The sequence below is a fragment of the Mchenga conophoros genome, linkage group LG7 (assembly GCF_057382185.1).
Source record: "Mchenga conophoros isolate Kocher_MC1m ecotype Shallow Benthic linkage group LG7, M_conophoros_male_GT1.1, whole genome shotgun sequence".
Lineage (NCBI taxonomy): Eukaryota > Metazoa > Chordata > Actinopteri > Cichliformes > Cichlidae > Mchenga > Mchenga conophoros.
Genome location: NC_140532.1, coordinates 24,608,300 through 24,624,137, shown reverse-complemented (window position 1 = coordinate 24,624,137; position 15,838 = coordinate 24,608,300). Strand labels below are relative to the sequence as shown.

The 15,838-nt window shown below is 38.5% G+C and overlaps 2 protein-coding genes across 7 annotated transcripts in view; one reads left to right on the top strand and one right to left on the bottom strand.

The window, feature by feature from the left end:
- cep41 (centrosomal protein 41) lies at positions 1-9,358 on the bottom strand. Of its 3 annotated transcripts, none has more exons than XM_085283032.1 (11): positions 9,241-9,358; positions 7,809-7,872; positions 7,659-7,706; positions 4,859-4,920; positions 4,540-4,609; positions 4,312-4,447; positions 2,491-2,657; positions 2,340-2,407; positions 2,115-2,229; positions 1,645-1,860; positions 1-1,285 (listed from the first exon to the last, which is right to left on the bottom strand). In XM_085283032.1, exons 2-11 carry the CDS (start codon positions 7,867-7,869, stop codon positions 1,167-1,169), a joined length of 1,062 nt encoding a protein of 353 aa, XP_085139158.1. In that variant the 5' UTR covers positions 7,870-7,872; positions 9,241-9,358; the 3' UTR covers positions 1-1,166. The 3 variants fall into 3 exon arrangements, with proteins under 3 accessions (XP_085139158.1, XP_085139157.1, XP_085139156.1); XM_085283031.1 differs by lacking the exon at positions 9,241-9,358 and adding an exon at positions 8,187-8,341; XM_085283030.1 differs by lacking the exon at positions 9,241-9,358 and adding an exon at positions 7,953-8,082.
- The window catches only part of poc1b (POC1 centriolar protein B), a 51,607-nt gene continuing 44,178 nt past the window's right edge, over positions 8,410-15,838 (top strand). Inside the window, exons 1-10 of one of the 4 annotated variants that reach the window (XM_085283028.1) lie at positions 8,410-9,073; positions 9,570-9,654; positions 10,057-10,228; positions 10,382-10,561; positions 11,758-11,865; positions 12,233-12,348; positions 12,542-12,675; positions 12,760-12,828; positions 12,938-13,090; positions 13,262-13,339. In XM_085283028.1, the coding sequence (XP_085139154.1) occupies positions 9,059-9,073; positions 9,570-9,654; positions 10,057-10,228; positions 10,382-10,561; positions 11,758-11,865; positions 12,233-12,348; positions 12,542-12,675; positions 12,760-12,828; positions 12,938-13,090; positions 13,262-13,339 (1,110 nt within the window). In that variant the 5' untranslated portion in view covers positions 8,410-9,058. The remainder of the gene's footprint in view (positions 9,074-9,569; positions 9,655-10,056; positions 10,229-10,381; positions 10,562-11,757; positions 11,866-12,232; positions 12,349-12,541; positions 12,676-12,759; positions 12,829-12,937; positions 13,091-13,261; positions 13,340-15,838) is intronic. The other 3 variants (XM_085283029.1, XM_085283027.1, XM_085283026.1) reach the window with 3 other exon arrangements.

The following is a 15,838-nucleotide window of genomic DNA, read 5'->3' as shown; positions in this document are numbered from 1 at the left end:
TTGGCCATATTTAATATAAACATTCACCACTGCAGTAGTACATATAATGTATGTGACATTTTAATTACAAAAGGTAATTTTATGCATCTCAGATGAAACCACAGCAGTACCTATGTGAAAGTAGGTGGTGGGTCAAATAAAACAAACAAAAAAGGTACAGGAAAACCATTTTACCCTTTATTTGATATTCATTACAAATAAAATCATGTAAACAATTTAAGACAGATGGTGAAAAGATGGTTAGAAAAAAATGCACTTGACAGGGAAAGCACATGTAAAGTCACTAACATGCAAACAACAGGCCACAAATCACAATATTGCTCTTAAGATGTAGGCAATGCTTGTAATAAATATGCTCTGGCCACGACAAAAACGATCATATATTTTCTTTAGTGACTGATCTGTGTCATGCATGTCAGTGTGAAGGTTTCCATTAATCACACAATGTGAACATTTCACAGTACTTTAGATTAAAAAAATACACTAAAATGCTGAAACTGCAGTTAAAGACTGTTGGTGAACTGTCATAATAGAAAGACAAAAGTTACAAAAATACAGCACAACTTTTCAAAACCTAATAAACTGGATTAAACTCTATAACATCACTTGTGCAATACATTACACTTCATTTCATAAAGAGATTTCCAGCATATGCTTCATGTCATATTAACATTCATTTTTTTCCTGGCTCCAGCCGAAATACCAAAATATGACCAGACCATGCACAGATTTATTTGTGCAGATTTATTAGCTGGTGAAAACTGATGAATAGTGTTATACGTGTGAGAAAAGTCCTTTGATCTCAGGTTCACTTTGAAAGACTGTTAAGAAATCAACTGGAAACCGTTCAGAGTCTCAAATAAAACATCTGTGTTGTTCCTAACATAGTTTTTATATGCAGAGTCACACAACTATCTAGATTTGAACGTCTTACTAGTGTGCTGGTTGTAAAGTGATTAGCATGATATTTCCAACATACAGAAATATATTTAAGGGAAATGTTAGCATTCAGAGAACATTCTGGAGGAAAGCTGACTTTTTATTTAGTTATTTAGTTTCTTCCACAAATGATACTGGATCCAGCTGAATGCTAGATTTAACTGAAAGACATGGACTGTTATTTAGAGGTATATTTGTTAACATCTGTGGTTAAGAAAGGAGTGGGGTTATTTCCAGGATCTACTGCTCTGAACTCGCGCAGTGCCTCTACCACTTGTAGACGAACTGTAACGACTTGATGCAGTAGATCGGGCACTGCTGGTTGACATTCGGCTGGACATTCGACCTGCAGTAAACATGGGCCATAGCATCAATTTATGGAAGCAATATGGTAATACTATTATTTTTATTGTTAATAATAATGATAATATTAATAATAATAATGATATTAATAACAACAACAACAACAACAACAACAACTGGAACAATCAAATAAGTATTTAGCTTCAACCTCAGTAGTCTATGAAATAGAAAATACTGCATATGGGACATAAGGTTTTAAATACCGTAATACAGGAACAAAAACCGTTGTTTTAATAGTTTAAAAGGAGAAAATTCTGGAAATGCAGCAAGTGGCTGCCAACTGCTGTGTTCTACAAATTGGATTTCCAGTTGGATTTTAAATCTTTAACAGTGTCTTCTTACTGTTAGAGTTACTGGGGATGAGTATTTCCTCCAGCTGTTCCTGGATCTTGGCCAGCTCGTCTGATGTGAACCGCCACCTCTTCTCTGCTGCTCGTGCCGGATGATGTGACGCGTTGCATTTTTTCCCTTTTGATGATGTAGGAGAGGACAGGCATGAGGCAGGGATGGAGCCTGTTGTCATACCGCTTGGAAATTTCTGAGCGATTACTCTGAGACCTGGCAAGGCAAGACACATGAAGACAAAGGCTTGGTTTTACAAAACTTATTTTTAATAATTGTAGACGTTAGTGTTTACATCCCAGAGCTGCTGCAGAAAGGGGCAACGGTGCATTTTGGCCACAGTCTCTGAGTTCATTGGAAAACATATATGCTTGGCAGGTTCACACCTGGACACATATCACATGTTCGCTATGAAACGGATTACTTCTAGAGAAAGTACTTTAAAAGGCTCCAGTGATATTAGAGCTTACCTCCACTGAGCATAAACAGATTCTCAAACCCTCGTTCACACATGGTGGTAGCTGCCTGGCTAGCTATTCTCTCATCCTCATCATATACAATGATGATCTTCCCTGGGGCATTTTTCTACACCGCTGGTGGGTTAAGGTACAGTCAGTAGTTAAGTGTTGCTATTCACATTTGTAACATGAAAGATTAACAGCTGCCAAATTTGCGATGTGACTATAAAAGGATACGTATTCCAGCACTTCTTTGGTGTAGGGGTTCATTGTCCGAGATAGCATGGCAATTGGAAAACTGTGTGCTGCATGAAAGACAGACAATTGAAATTAAAAATGTCATTTTTTTGTACAAGGAGTTCAATGATCCAGCTTCATGTTTACCTACCGCTAATGATGTGGCAGCAGTCATACTCGTCACGATCTCTCACATCCAGCAGCAGGTAGGGGCAATCGGTGTAGGGCCTGTCAGTTGGCTCTGGGCTGGACACCAACTCACTTGCCATCTTTTGATTGTTCCTGTCTATATTCAGCTCTCCCACACCACTAATGACACTGAAAGGTCAAAGATTGGAGAGCCTCAGACTGTCTGCAGCTTCTTGCATTTTATATTGTAGTTTTTCTGAGTCTGGCAACTGTCACATTTATAACTCAGGGATGCTAAAGAACTGAGTATCCAACATATGAAAATAACGGATAATTTAATTGTAAGATCGGAGGTATATATTGTGTGGACAGAGCACATTATTATCTGTACACTGAGGCAAAGACTAAAACCTGATACTGACACTATACTTTTTTCCTGATGTGATTCACCCAGTTCACCCACTCGACACCCTCTACAGTTAATTTTAGTCTAACACGGGCTACAAATCATTTCCACTCATTTAACTTCTCCTGACATATGACTATAAAAGCCTGGTGACAGCAGTGTTGAGTCAATATAGTAGAGTAGTCACTTTGTCTCATAAAGGACAGAAGGCCTAATAAGAGTTTGTCAAACAGCGCATCACAAGTTTAACCCAGTGCTGCCCTTATTTCTGTCTCCATCTGTCCCCAAGCACAGGGTGACGTATGCTCCAAAGGACTCCCATTACAATGGCAGTCTGTCTCCTTCAGAGAGGCCACCGATAGAATTACACCTGTGGGATTCCTATTTAAAGTGCACGATGATGATAATGATGATAATGATTGGAGAGTATGGGATGCTAAGAACAGAGTGAGGGAGGTCATTAAGTGTGAAATAAACAGGGATGTAGGGTTTTTGGACAAACAGATGCCCTTAGGTGCAAAAAGCATGTTGTATGTAAACAGATAATGAACAGTGGGTGTAAATTTCAGGTGTGCTTGGGGTTAATGTAGCGATTGTTATGTGCTGGGTGTGACAGAGGCTGATAATGTAACGCAGGTTGGCTGTCAACAAACTCTCTTTGTATCGTTCTACAAAACACTTCCCAGAAGAAAAATTTGGGATGTTGTGCAAAATGTAAACAACGACATAAGTCAATATTTAAATCACTTAGAAAAAAAATGGAGACATCCAAGGACAACAAACCTATCACTTAAAAAAAAAAAAGTGTCAGTGCAATCCTTTGCATGTTTTTGTTTCTGCTATTTCTGTATCTCATCCGTCACCTTATTGTGTCCCCAGAAACACATCCATTTTATTTTGGAATGTTTTAGCATTTTTCTTTTTATTTCTGTTGTTTCATTCAGCTTTTGCTGGGGGTTTTTTTCTACTTCCGTTGTGTTTTATTCAACTTATGTTGTGTTTTGTGTGCTTTTTCAATGTTTTGTTGCAGTCCATTTGACCTCTCAAGGCCACCATAGAAAGTTCAATTCTCAAGACTTTATAAGCCATCTATTAACCATGAAATACATGTGGGTAGATATCAAAAGACATCTTGAAATGGGTGAACTCACAATGTAATACCCATCCAGATCTGATCTATCTGCTAGTGCAGTTGCAAATACAAATTAGACTCCTGGAAAAAGAAAATTGACTTCATATAGAAGTCAGATACTGCATCGAGAAAGTTTCAAAATCTTTAAAAAGGAAATACAATGTAATGATATTTACTGTTGCCTTAGGATACATTTTAATATAAACAGTAATAATAATAGTAAATTTTGTCATAATAAAGTTTGTCTGTCCAAATACAAATAGTATGGTATACTCTGTAAAGGTTTACGGAGTGCTGTAAATGACCTTAGAAGAGTTGACCTAGCAGTGTAGCAGACTTCACTGGCATCTCCTGTCTCCTGACAATCTGATGCCAGCAAAGAGCCATTGGTGTGTTCAGACGCGAACTCTGAGTCTCCTCCAGACTCCAACCGCAGACCATCTACAAATCAATAACCATACATTACAATACACTGTCAGCTACTGTCAGTAAGTCATGCTAAGTGAACAAGTAATTCTGACTGCAACTATTACCTTCTGGACTGTGAGATTCACTATCTTTTTCATTTTCATTCAGGTCGGAAACAGAGGCCACCTGCAGTATCTGGTGTGGAAAAGAACATTTTGAAGATAAAGGAGAAGAAAATTTTTTAAACAAAATTATAAATGAAAGTGTAACAAAAGAAATACACATCCTGAAGCTTGTGGAAAATAAAAGAAGAAATATCAATAAACAGAGAGCCATTTGTTTAATCACCATCTATGATCAAGTTGGTCGGTAGACTTTCCACTGATTGCAACACCAAACTTACAGAATGTTACAGTTCTGGAAAAAGTCAATTTTCATGCTTACCAGTTGTGCAAATGTTGTCACTTTTAATCGTTTGAAGATTTCATCTTTTCGATACCTGTAATCTTAAATGGAAAGAAAACAAATGCATGAATCTAATATATATGCAACGCTGAAAACCATCAGTCTTGATGATAGCTGCTCTTTTTGAATAACCCTTGAAGATGAACGTAAATGCTTCCTGTGAAGTCTAATGTAATTGATAAGTGTGAACCAAAGAGTATAATAGAGTTAGCCACTGCGTGCAGCCTTAGTAGTTCAAATTCACCTGGGTCTATCAGGTCCTGTATTTCTTTATCCCCTTCCATTGCTTCACAGAGGCTACGTCCACACTGGACCAGATAGATTTGAAAACGCCCCGCATCCACACTAGCGTTTTCAGTCGCTATGCCCACACGTACCCGGGTATTTTTGAAAACGCAGATTTTTCTATGCGTTTGCACCTTTCGTCCACACGTAAACGGCGTTTTTGATCACTGAAAACGGAGATTTTTAAAAACTCCGGCCAGGGTGGATATTTTCTAAAACTCCGTTTTTGCATTTACGTGTGGACGAGAAAAACGGAGAAAACGCAGTGTCAAAGATGTGCGCCTTTTTTGACGTCACACTGTGCGCCACGTTATTGTTTCGGTGAAATGAATTTCTACAATACTGTTACTGTTAATTGTACTCTCTGCAGTGTTTAAATGCTTACATATACACACAGTTACTGTCCCTCCACACATACCACTTGGTTCTGCTTCTATGCCCCAGCTTTGTTTACTTTTTCCCACCAAGGCTTCTAGACTTCTGATTGGCCAACATTTCTACACTGTTAGGAATATAGTGCCACCTGCTGCTTTGGCATGTTCCTAGCAGCGTTTTCCTTCATTTCTGCCTTTATGTGTGGACGGGATTATTTTTTAAAACGAAAACGGAAAATCTCTGTTTTCAAAAATACCCGTGTACGTGTGGACGTAAACGGCCGAAAACGCTTACGTTCCAGTATTGCGCATGCGTGAAACGCAAGATGATTCAGCCTGCCTCATTTCTGTTTGTCATTTATTTACTTTGCCGCTCTTTGAAATGTTGCGGCAAAATGTTGAGGAAAAGCACCGAGTTTTTTTTCAATGGACTAACATTGAGGTGGAGTTGTTGCTGTGCGTAACACAAAAGTACAAAGTTGTAAAAGCGAGTGAGAGTTAAAGAATTTGAAGAAAAGCTATCTGGAGCATGTACAGACTGATATTAATCTTTAGTAGGGCTGTCAAAATTGAGAGCAAACAAAACATCTGCCCTCCGCTATCTTAGTTTAATTGGCCACATGACTACATCACATGACTAAAATGTGTCATCGTTTTCAAAAAGTCTTCGTTTTTGCTGTGACGCGAAAGCACTGTCTTCAAATGTATGCGTTTTCGAGAGCGTTTTCAAAATGCTGCATTTTCCTTCAGCAAAAACGCCGTCTCAGTGTGGACGGGAAGCCAAAACGCAGAGAAAATGATGCGTTTTCAAATGAAAAAACGCATTAGTGTGGACGTAGCCAGAGCCACAACTCTAACGTGTCTGTTCCCATTCTACCTTACCACTAAAGCTACCACCCCAGTGCTCAAATCAAACTGCTCAGCCTGTTTTTATCAGTGCAGCTAATGCTGGTATTATTACCATTCAGACCTCAGTAATTCGCACTGTGACAAAAGACCCTTGCTGGCACCTTGCCAGTATGTCCCTTAAGACTGGGTTCAGTCCCGCAGAGGAAAAAATGTGAACAGTGGTACAATCTGCTTCAGAGAATGGAGGGATCAGGGTCTCTTACCCCTGAGAAATCAGAAGGAAAAAAAATCACTGTCCACAAATTTGATTTATTAAACTGGGCTATATCAATAGGTTAGCACCTCACTCTTTTACCTTTTGACAGTACACAGAGAGCAAGGAGACACCCATTGATTATTAAGAAATTGGGAGTGCCAGGTTGGGAAATCTTGCCTTGAATGTACAGTAAACAGATCTTGTGCACTTAAGGAAAGTGCATGGATCTTAGAGTTCTGCCAAGGTGTGCTATTTGAGCCATGTTTTCACTTTATAAAGAAAAGACCTCATTTGTAACTTGCCACAAGGCTGAACTGATGTTACATGACCAATAGTCAAAAGTAGCAGGCTAGCAGACCAGTGGGCAGAACAACTGTTTTGTACTACTTGGGTCAAAAATGTTGCCATTGTCAAGGAAGACACTGAAACTGTAAAAATAATCGATTTTTATTGTAACTGGTGAGAAAGATAAAGTATAGATCTCGGTTATAGAAAATAAAAGAGTAAGGAATAAGTATAGTTGGTTATCGCCTAAGAGAGCTGTTATTTTTGATGCAACTGTGTGGGAGGTGGCACAAGGGGGCGGTACATTAAACAGGGATTTTGTACTATTATGACCAGCTGCCTGGAGGAACAGATGTTTTGTGTTTCACTTAGGCCCAGTGGAGTAAGCAGGTGCACATCTCAGTCCATGAGGGTGTTGGCATGCAGAGTACTTGTGTGCAGGAACACTGATATGTGAGTTTTAGGACTGAGAGTGACTGGTAGTCATTAAGAAGCCAGATAAATGTATCAGAGCATTAATGATCCACGTTTAATACCTTTTTGTTGTTCTTTTATTGGGTGTTTGTTTGTCCAGAAAGGCTTTTGCATGGATGCTTGTTTTCATGGTTTGCAGTCAAAAGGATCACATATGGAATCATTCAGAGTGCTTTTAATATTGATGCACACTGCTGTTATGAGAACGCTTATAAGGATACTGCAATCACGAAATTCTTAAAGACAGGTTACTCACTTTTTTTAATCTCCTCCAGTCTTTCCATATACTTCGTGAGACTACATCCTGGGAAATAAACCGTGACATTAACATATATAAGGAAGTTAAAGAGCATTCAAACTGTGTGTCAAAATAAGCTACACAGTCACGTAAATCTTGCATATGTACCTGTGTCAAGCCTCGTTTTCACATGCTCATACTTTGCGTTTTTCGGTATCTTTTTCTTCATGTACTGCAGGGAGAAAAGAACGACACGTTAGCGTTAGCTGTGATAGCTTAAACGCAAATCGTACAGTCTAGAATAAAGAGCACCTTTTCAATAGTAGTGAGTAATCTAGCTAATGCTGTCATTTTAACAGGTGCACTACCGTTGATACGGTAACACTGACACCAATATAGCCGACTAGCTACCTCTTTGGAAGGGCTACATTATTTTTTGTTGCTCATGCTGTAGCCGCATTAAGTTAATGGATTTTTCGACAGTGCAGTAATGCCACTTAGCGTGTAAATAAAATAACTAGTGCTGTTTTTCTTCCCCAACGTTACCTCTGCGTTGCCGATGCTCCGATTCAGCGACATCTTTTTAAACCGCAATATCAAAAGTCCAGTTTCAAGGTTAACAATCTCAGTTTTGATTCGTCAATGTTTTTTCCCCGACCAATCAGGTAAGGTTATACTCTGGCGCTCTGTCGACATAGTGGTTTGGCTAGTTGCTTAGCAGCCAAAGACGCTCCACCCATGACATGGCGCGTTCAGGTCTCGTTTTTTTTAGGTCAAAAGCACAACACATACAGTTTGCAGAATATTTCCGTGGTTTATGAATTTGGTATGTTCTACCCGATATTTTTACGCAGTCTTTCCTCTTTGTTGTTTAACACAATATGCTATGCTCGTTTTTTATATTTGTACGACACGTAATTACAGTAAGCCCTTAAATCCTTAATATGACACCAGAGTTTGAATAGAATAATTCAGCAATACTATTTTGTTCACTTTGAGTGATTTTTCTGTATTTGTGAATGGTTTTTGTGCATAAGTATTATCTTGTAAAGATGGTTTCCAGTGAAGATTTATACGTTTACTATTTTAACATGTGTCATGAATGCAACACCAGTCTTTGCTACAGAACACGGGTTGTTTTTTGTTTTCGTTTTAGCTTAACGCTGCAGATGAAAGGTTCAATTCTGTTATGCGTTTAACGAAACTCATTGTTTATTTTTGACCTCGGAAACCATAAAGTACGACGTGAATTCAGCTTACTGAAAAAAAGTGTTGAGCTATTATATCTGAGTTCGATAGGCCAGGTCTGAACGAGTTGCTGGACGCTCAGTGCTGTGTTGACAGTCATGGAGGTGCAGATGAGCGGGTTAGTTCAAATTTCCTTCAGACAACTTTAGCATTTTTACTCAACACACACAATGGCGTCTGTTATGGTAAGTATATTTGTTTTAAAACTTGCGTTAAAAGAAATGTGCTAAACTTTGTGTACATAACGTCATATGGCGCTAATATTAGCCGAGTCGGCAAGTTTCTTTTAGCTACGTCTGCTAAGAGGATTTACTGATTGGGCTGTCACACGGGGTCCTCTATATTAACTTACACCTGCCTTTCTTCAGCTTCGCCAAGCGTAATGTTTGTAGTGTCGGACGACCACGCAGCAAAGCAGGGAAGTAAAGACTACCACGCTTATCCAGCAGTAGACTTGAGTCTGAGCAAGTTGTCCCTAACGACACGAAAAGAGTGAAAGTGTTCATGAAGCAGAGCAACGCCAGAGTGTCATTCGAAAATCAAAGTCAAATGTTTTACTATAATCGCTGAGTTTTCCTAGTTCGAAGAAGTTAGAAATTATTTATTGTTTACACAGATGATTTTTTTTTTTAAAACAATGCACGCAGATTTTTCTACACTAATTGAGCTTTGTAATTGAAGGAGGATCCTACGTTGGAGAGGCACTTTAAGGGACACAAAGATGCTGTCACTTGTGCAGACTTCAATCCGAACCGCAAACAACTGGGTAACCCTTACTTTTCAAATGCAGACATGCTTTTAACATCATGCATATATTTGCTCTAGTCTTGTGTCATTCTTTTGACCTTGAAATAACGTTATAAAAAAGAGAAAGAGCATGTTGACATTGCTAGGTATTTCAAATTTTTATTGATAATATTTTAACTAAAATGAACAGATTTAAGCTATTTTTTAGAACTAGGCAAGTAATATTGAAACCACCTATCCTGTGTTCCAAAAAGGGCTGTTTTAATGGGTGGACATTTAACCTGAACGTGTCCAATTTTTCCTATGTTTTTGCATTATTTCTCTAACAAAGGCCATCTGTACTGATTGTACTGACGGGACTTTCATTTCACTTTTTGTTTGAAATGTCTCCATGTGTCTTTGTTACCTTTTGTCCCTCCAGCCTCAGGGTCATTAGATAAAAACTTGATGATATGGAATTTGGCTCCCAAAGCGAGGGCCTTTCAATTTGTTGGGCACCAGGATGTGATCACTGGGGTGCAATTCTCTCCATCTAGCAATCTGGTGGCTTCTTCTTCCAAGGACAGAACAGTCAGACTGTGGACACCTTCAATGTAAGCATCAGTCACTTTATCCAAGACATGTTTAACCTGTGAATTAAAACTCGGTCCAATAACATGCAGTTTGGTGTATAAATTAATGTCTTGCAGAGATTTGGCAACAAAAATAAAATGGCTGTATTTAGTTATTTTCTGTGCATCTCATAGGAAAGGCGAGTCGACAGTGTTCAAAGCCCACACAGCTGCTGTACGCAGTGTTGCCTTCTCCCATGATGGCCAGAGACTGGTGACAGCATCAGATGACAAGTCTGTTAAAGTGTGGAGTGTTCACCGGCAGTGCTTCATCTACTCCCTCAATCAGCACACTAACTGGGTGCGCTGTGCTAGGTACCAAAGACCACATAAATCCCTATAGTCTATTTTCATGCAGTTGTGTTATAACTTACTTGACATTTGGTTTGTATGTTTGAGCTCGTTTGAATTTCCAATATAGTCAAAGAAGTTAATATGTTACATAGAGTTGTGATTAAAAGTTTACATACAGCTCATTGGCATAAATCTCAGCAAACCTTTTAGTCTTTTAGTGATTTCTTTGAACTGTTCTTTTTCCCAATCCACTCAGGGTTAGAGAAGACCAATATTTATTTGAATGTCATTCAGAAAGTTGCACATCAACCAGATATTTTTGGTAGTCATCAACAAAGATGTTTCACCACTCTTCCTGAGTTCATTTAAATTGCTTGTTTTTTGGCACAGACCTGGATTTTTAGGGGAAGGTGACAACTTTTCAGTAGTGTGAGGTCGTGACTTAATGTTGGCCTGCTTTATCCATTCTAAAACAAGCTTTGTTGTGTGTTTGCAATCATTTTCCTGTTGGAATACCTAATTGCGGAGTTGCAGAAATTGGAGGTAGCCCTCCTTCTTCATTTTTTACTTTTATCTACTTTTTGCAGTCTAAGAGTACAGCCGGCAGCAAAATGGCCCCATAGCAGGATGATACCACCACCATGCTTGTGCAAAATTGTTTGAACTGAGGATTTTGGAATCTGCAGTTGTGTAGAAATGGATCCATGACATTCTCATTGGATCTTAACTTGGACTTTTCCCATTGTTCTTAATATTGATCAGTTCAATAAGTGCTGTCAAAAAAGTCCAGTTGTAGTTAATAGGTAAGTTAATAGGTTTTGGTCTTTTTAAGTTAGAAAACATTGTAGAACCTTCAGCATCCCCTTATTAAAATATTTAAGTGATTAGGTGTATATATTTAAGCCTGTATGTGTACTTCTGTACACTTAAAAATGAATCCAAAATAAATGTATACCCAGTTCTGTTTTTTTGCCTTAATTTAATCTGTTTGCTGTACAATCATTCCACCCTGGAAAAAGAATAGTTCAAAGCAGACATTAAAAACCCAGAATTGAGAGTATTGAGGAAAAACATTGAGCAAACGTCTGATCATAACTGTATAAACAACTCACTGATCAACTGAGTGTTTTTAACTATATGAGTGTGAAACAGCACAGTACTGCAAAAAGTGGATTTGAACTTTTTCTGTATTATCGTTGTGTGTTTATTTCCTGTAGATTTTCTCCGGATGGCAGAATCATAGCTTCCTGTGGGGATGACCGGACTGTCCGGCTTTGGGACACATCTACCAAACACTGCATCAACTGTTTGACCGACTGTGGAGGGTAAAATCTCTCCAAAAACTGATCTAGTGTTCTCTTTTCTCAATATGTTTCATATAAGTTTTGTGCATCAGTTACTTGAAATTCAAAATTCAATTTGTTGTGTTAATACAGTCACATTTTCTCTTTGATGAATTTTGCGCATACACTTTTCAAAAATGTATTAAGCTGCATATTTTTCTTAATGACGAGATATCCCGATTTGAGGGTATTGGTTGTGTTTGAAAATTTAGAAGCTGGATTGTAAAGTGGTGAAAGGCCAGAACATCATTAGATGTAATTTGATGTGAAAACTAACTCGCCTATTTTTGCTCTCCTATTCATGGCCACTGATTGACTTCTTTTTTTGTTTTTGTTTTTTAAACCCCAGATCAGCGACATTTGTTGATTTCAACTCCAGTGGTACCTGTATTGCATCGTCAGGAGCTGACAGTACTTTGAAAATCTGGGATTTACGGACCAACAAGCTTATTCAGCATTATCGTGGTACGATAATGCTTTTTTTTTTTCTTTCATCTTGTATAAACAAGTGTCTAAAATATCCTACAGTTAAGACTTTAATTGCATTTCTAGATTACTAGGTATACAATTAATTCACCTGATTTAAGTTTTCATTTAAAATTCAATTTTATATGTGTATTTTTGTGGTTGTGGCTTATTTTTTGTACAATTGGATCAGTTCATAGTGCAGGAATCAACAGTTTTTCCTTCCACCCATCCAACAACTATGTGATAAGTGGTTCGAATGATGGCACTATTAAGATATTGGACCTGTTGGAAGGGCGTCTGATCTACACTCTTCATGGGCACAAGGTGATGCTTAAAGAAATGTCCATTTTATTAGTTCTTCATAGTGTTTGATTGTAGTCTTTGACATTCTTTAATATATTTTATTAGGGTGCTGTGATCACTGTGGCCTTTTCCAGGGCTGGAGATGTCTTTGCCTCAGGAGGAGCTGACAGTCAGGTTCTGCACGATGACTGAACAATGAATTACCCAAATCATTCGAGGTCATATCTTTACTGTTGGAAAATGTGCTGAATTTGGGTCATGTGGTTGCATCTTGGTTGCTTAGGTGCTGCTGTGGAAGACTAACTTTGACAGCAGGTCATATCAGGATGTCTTACTTCAACACAGCCGGAGGTCGACACCAGATCCCCCACCCCACCTGTCTGACATTCATCCCAGGGGACCACACCTTCATCACCCACAGCCTACAGCCATTCAGGTCAGTCTTGTTTCACTTCATTAATACTAACAGACCATCAAAACTCTGTGCTATTAAACATTTTTTTTGACATTTGCCATTTTGATATAAACAGCAGATGTAAACATTTAAAGATCGTACTTTGTTTGGAAGGCACAGTGCTTGCTGCTTAATTACATGTTTTGTTGCCAGGTCAGTCCAGCAGTAAAAGACACCAGATCAACTGAGCCACATGTCATACAGCTGGGACAGTCTGTCCATGGCAACATGGTAAGCTAATGCAGATTTCAACACATCTAAACCGTAGGATATTTAGTCGGGTGTCTATGTAGATTATTATTTAGTGTGTGCATAAAAATGACTTGAAACACAAACATATTGAAATACAGAAACAGCAATATTTAACTACTACTCAAGATACTGATGAAAAATGTTCTTATAGTGTCTATGAGAACATTTTATAGACGACTTAAACTAATTCATACTTGTATCATTTGGAGGGGATGCGCATATCACCACCAGGTGGCAGTGCAGACCAGTGTTTAGTTTTGAAATCCTGAAGCTTTTCTAAAACTTGCTTCAGCGGATGTTAAGGATGCTGTGATGTATATCATTGTTTTATTTATTTTTGCTTTGTGTTTACGATTAGAATGACTGTAAACTGTTCATAAACAGGCTGTAGTATAATGGTGCAGTGTACACAAATACTGTAAGTAGACAAAGTAGGTTAATATCATGATTAAAAATAAACTGTAGATTAGATGGAGGCTTCCTGATTGTGATGGATGCATACCAGTTTGATAAGCGTGAAAATCATGGGCCAAAGTCTCCTCTTTAATGTTTGTCTTAGGATTCCTCAATTCTGCATAAATGGGAAGAAATGTTAATGAAGATGAGTAGTAATGCACATTTTCACAGAACTGAGACCGACTGATTTTGATTTGATTGTGCGGCAAAATACCTCATCCACTGTTACGTCAAAGACTGCACAGTGCTTGATTTTAAATCGAGGCTTTAGATTATTGTGAGAATTGGATGTGGATTTCAAACAGAATAGTTTAAAGGCAGGAAATTTAATTTCTAGACTAGAATCCAAGAATGACTCTTCCTCAATCCTCTGAATCCATTGCATGCATTATTATGCACTAGTTTTAATCACTGCACCATGATGTCACCCAAAATTTATACATGTACGTCAGTTTTATCGTTGCCAAAAATGGCAAGATGAATGAATGTCACACACAGACACAGCTTCTGACTTATTATAATATATCATCACTTTTCAGTGGCTTCTGCAGGTTGTCTTTGCATGAATGCATGTGCATATTTATGAGCATTGAATGAGCATTTACAGCGTGTGAATGTGCTAGTGATTTCCCAGTCGTTTGTGTGTGTTTGTGGTCGTGCTCCAGGGGTTTGTACATGACATGAGTCACTAGTTGTGTGTGTGTGTGTGTGTGTGTGTGTGTGTGTGTGTGTGTGTGTGTGTGTGTGTGTGTGTGTGTGTGAGAGAGAGGGCCATTCCTGTTTAAATTGGTTCAGAGCAGGGAGCCCTCAGTGCTACTCCTCCTGTCAGCTCTCATCTCCTGATAGCCATCTCTTAGAAACCTCATCTTTCCTCCCCCTCTGCCTTGTCCTCTTTTCCTCTCGTCTTCCCTTCTGGTTAGTTTCTTTGGTCTCTCACTGTTGTAGATGTCCTCAGAGAGATTTCCCTTCCGCTCTGTGTCCATGTTTCCCCTTCATCGCCCTAATGGGCCCAAGTAAAAACGAAAATAGAGAGAACGAGAGTGAGAGAAAATGACTGGGACATGCAAGTTGCCTGAGGTGGCTACATGGGTGGCCCCATGGGAAGGTTGCTATACTCTGGCCTTCCTGCTACCATTGGTAACCTCCCTGTCTATAATTTAGGGCCATCTCCTCTTATCACTTATGCTTTATTAGCTTTTTTGACTAATGGCCTTTAAACCTGCTAGTATTCACTTTGGTTTGCTTTTATTCTGAGTGTGTATTAGTTCCCTGGAGAGAATCTGACTGAGCTGCAAACATTCAAGTGTTTAAGGGGAAAACAACAATGTTATTCACACTTGAATAACATTGTTGTTTTCCCCTCTTTCGAAATATTTTTTTTAACTGGTGAAAATGTTTGTAGTTTTGCAAAAGTGCTTACAAAACTATACAATTCTGCATGATTACCTTCAGGATGTTTGTATGGAAGTGCAGGTGTCAGTAATGACATGATCACTCTCCTGGGGCATCAGCTGTCTCGTCTTCCTCTTTTACATGACTAATTCTGAGCGCTGAGCTAGCAGCACTAGCAGGATAAGGTTTTGAGCAAAAATTCAGTCAGAATCTGGGCCATTCTCTGTTTTGTAGCAACTATCAGCTGACATTAAAAAACTTTGATAGACACACCAGTTTCACAAAATGATGTATCTAATCATCATCAGCTGCCATCTGCTGGTTGTCTCTGTATGATTGAGGAGGCTATAAGTATGAACATCTTGTTTCAAAGTTCTGTTTCTAACATGGTAACTTTATCCATTACGTTTCCGACTAAACGTGGAATTTGTTCAGGGACTGGGTCTCATATTTGTCTGGAAACCACACACTCTAAAAAATATTCATGGTGTTTGTAGATAGAACTTAACAAAAAAGCATTTTTCTACTTTAAAAAGTAAGTTGTCTACATGTACACGTTTCAGTGAGTTGACTAATCAATGTTAAAAGTCAGTGCAACACAGAAATTAATAAACACCTCCTTAACTTAAA

Coding starts and splice junctions, on each gene's coding strand:
- cep41 (XM_085283030.1), bottom strand. CDS start 7,991: ATGACAGCATTAGCTAGATTACTCACTACTATTGAAAAG. Junction 1,861..2,114: donor TCTGTTTATGCTCAGTGGAG/GTAAGCTCTAAT, acceptor TTGCCTTGCCAG/GTCTCAGAGTAATCGCTCAG. Junction 1,286..1,644: donor CATCCCCAGTAACTCTAACA/GTAAGAAGACAC, acceptor TGTTTACTGCAG/GTCGAATGTCCAGCCGAATG.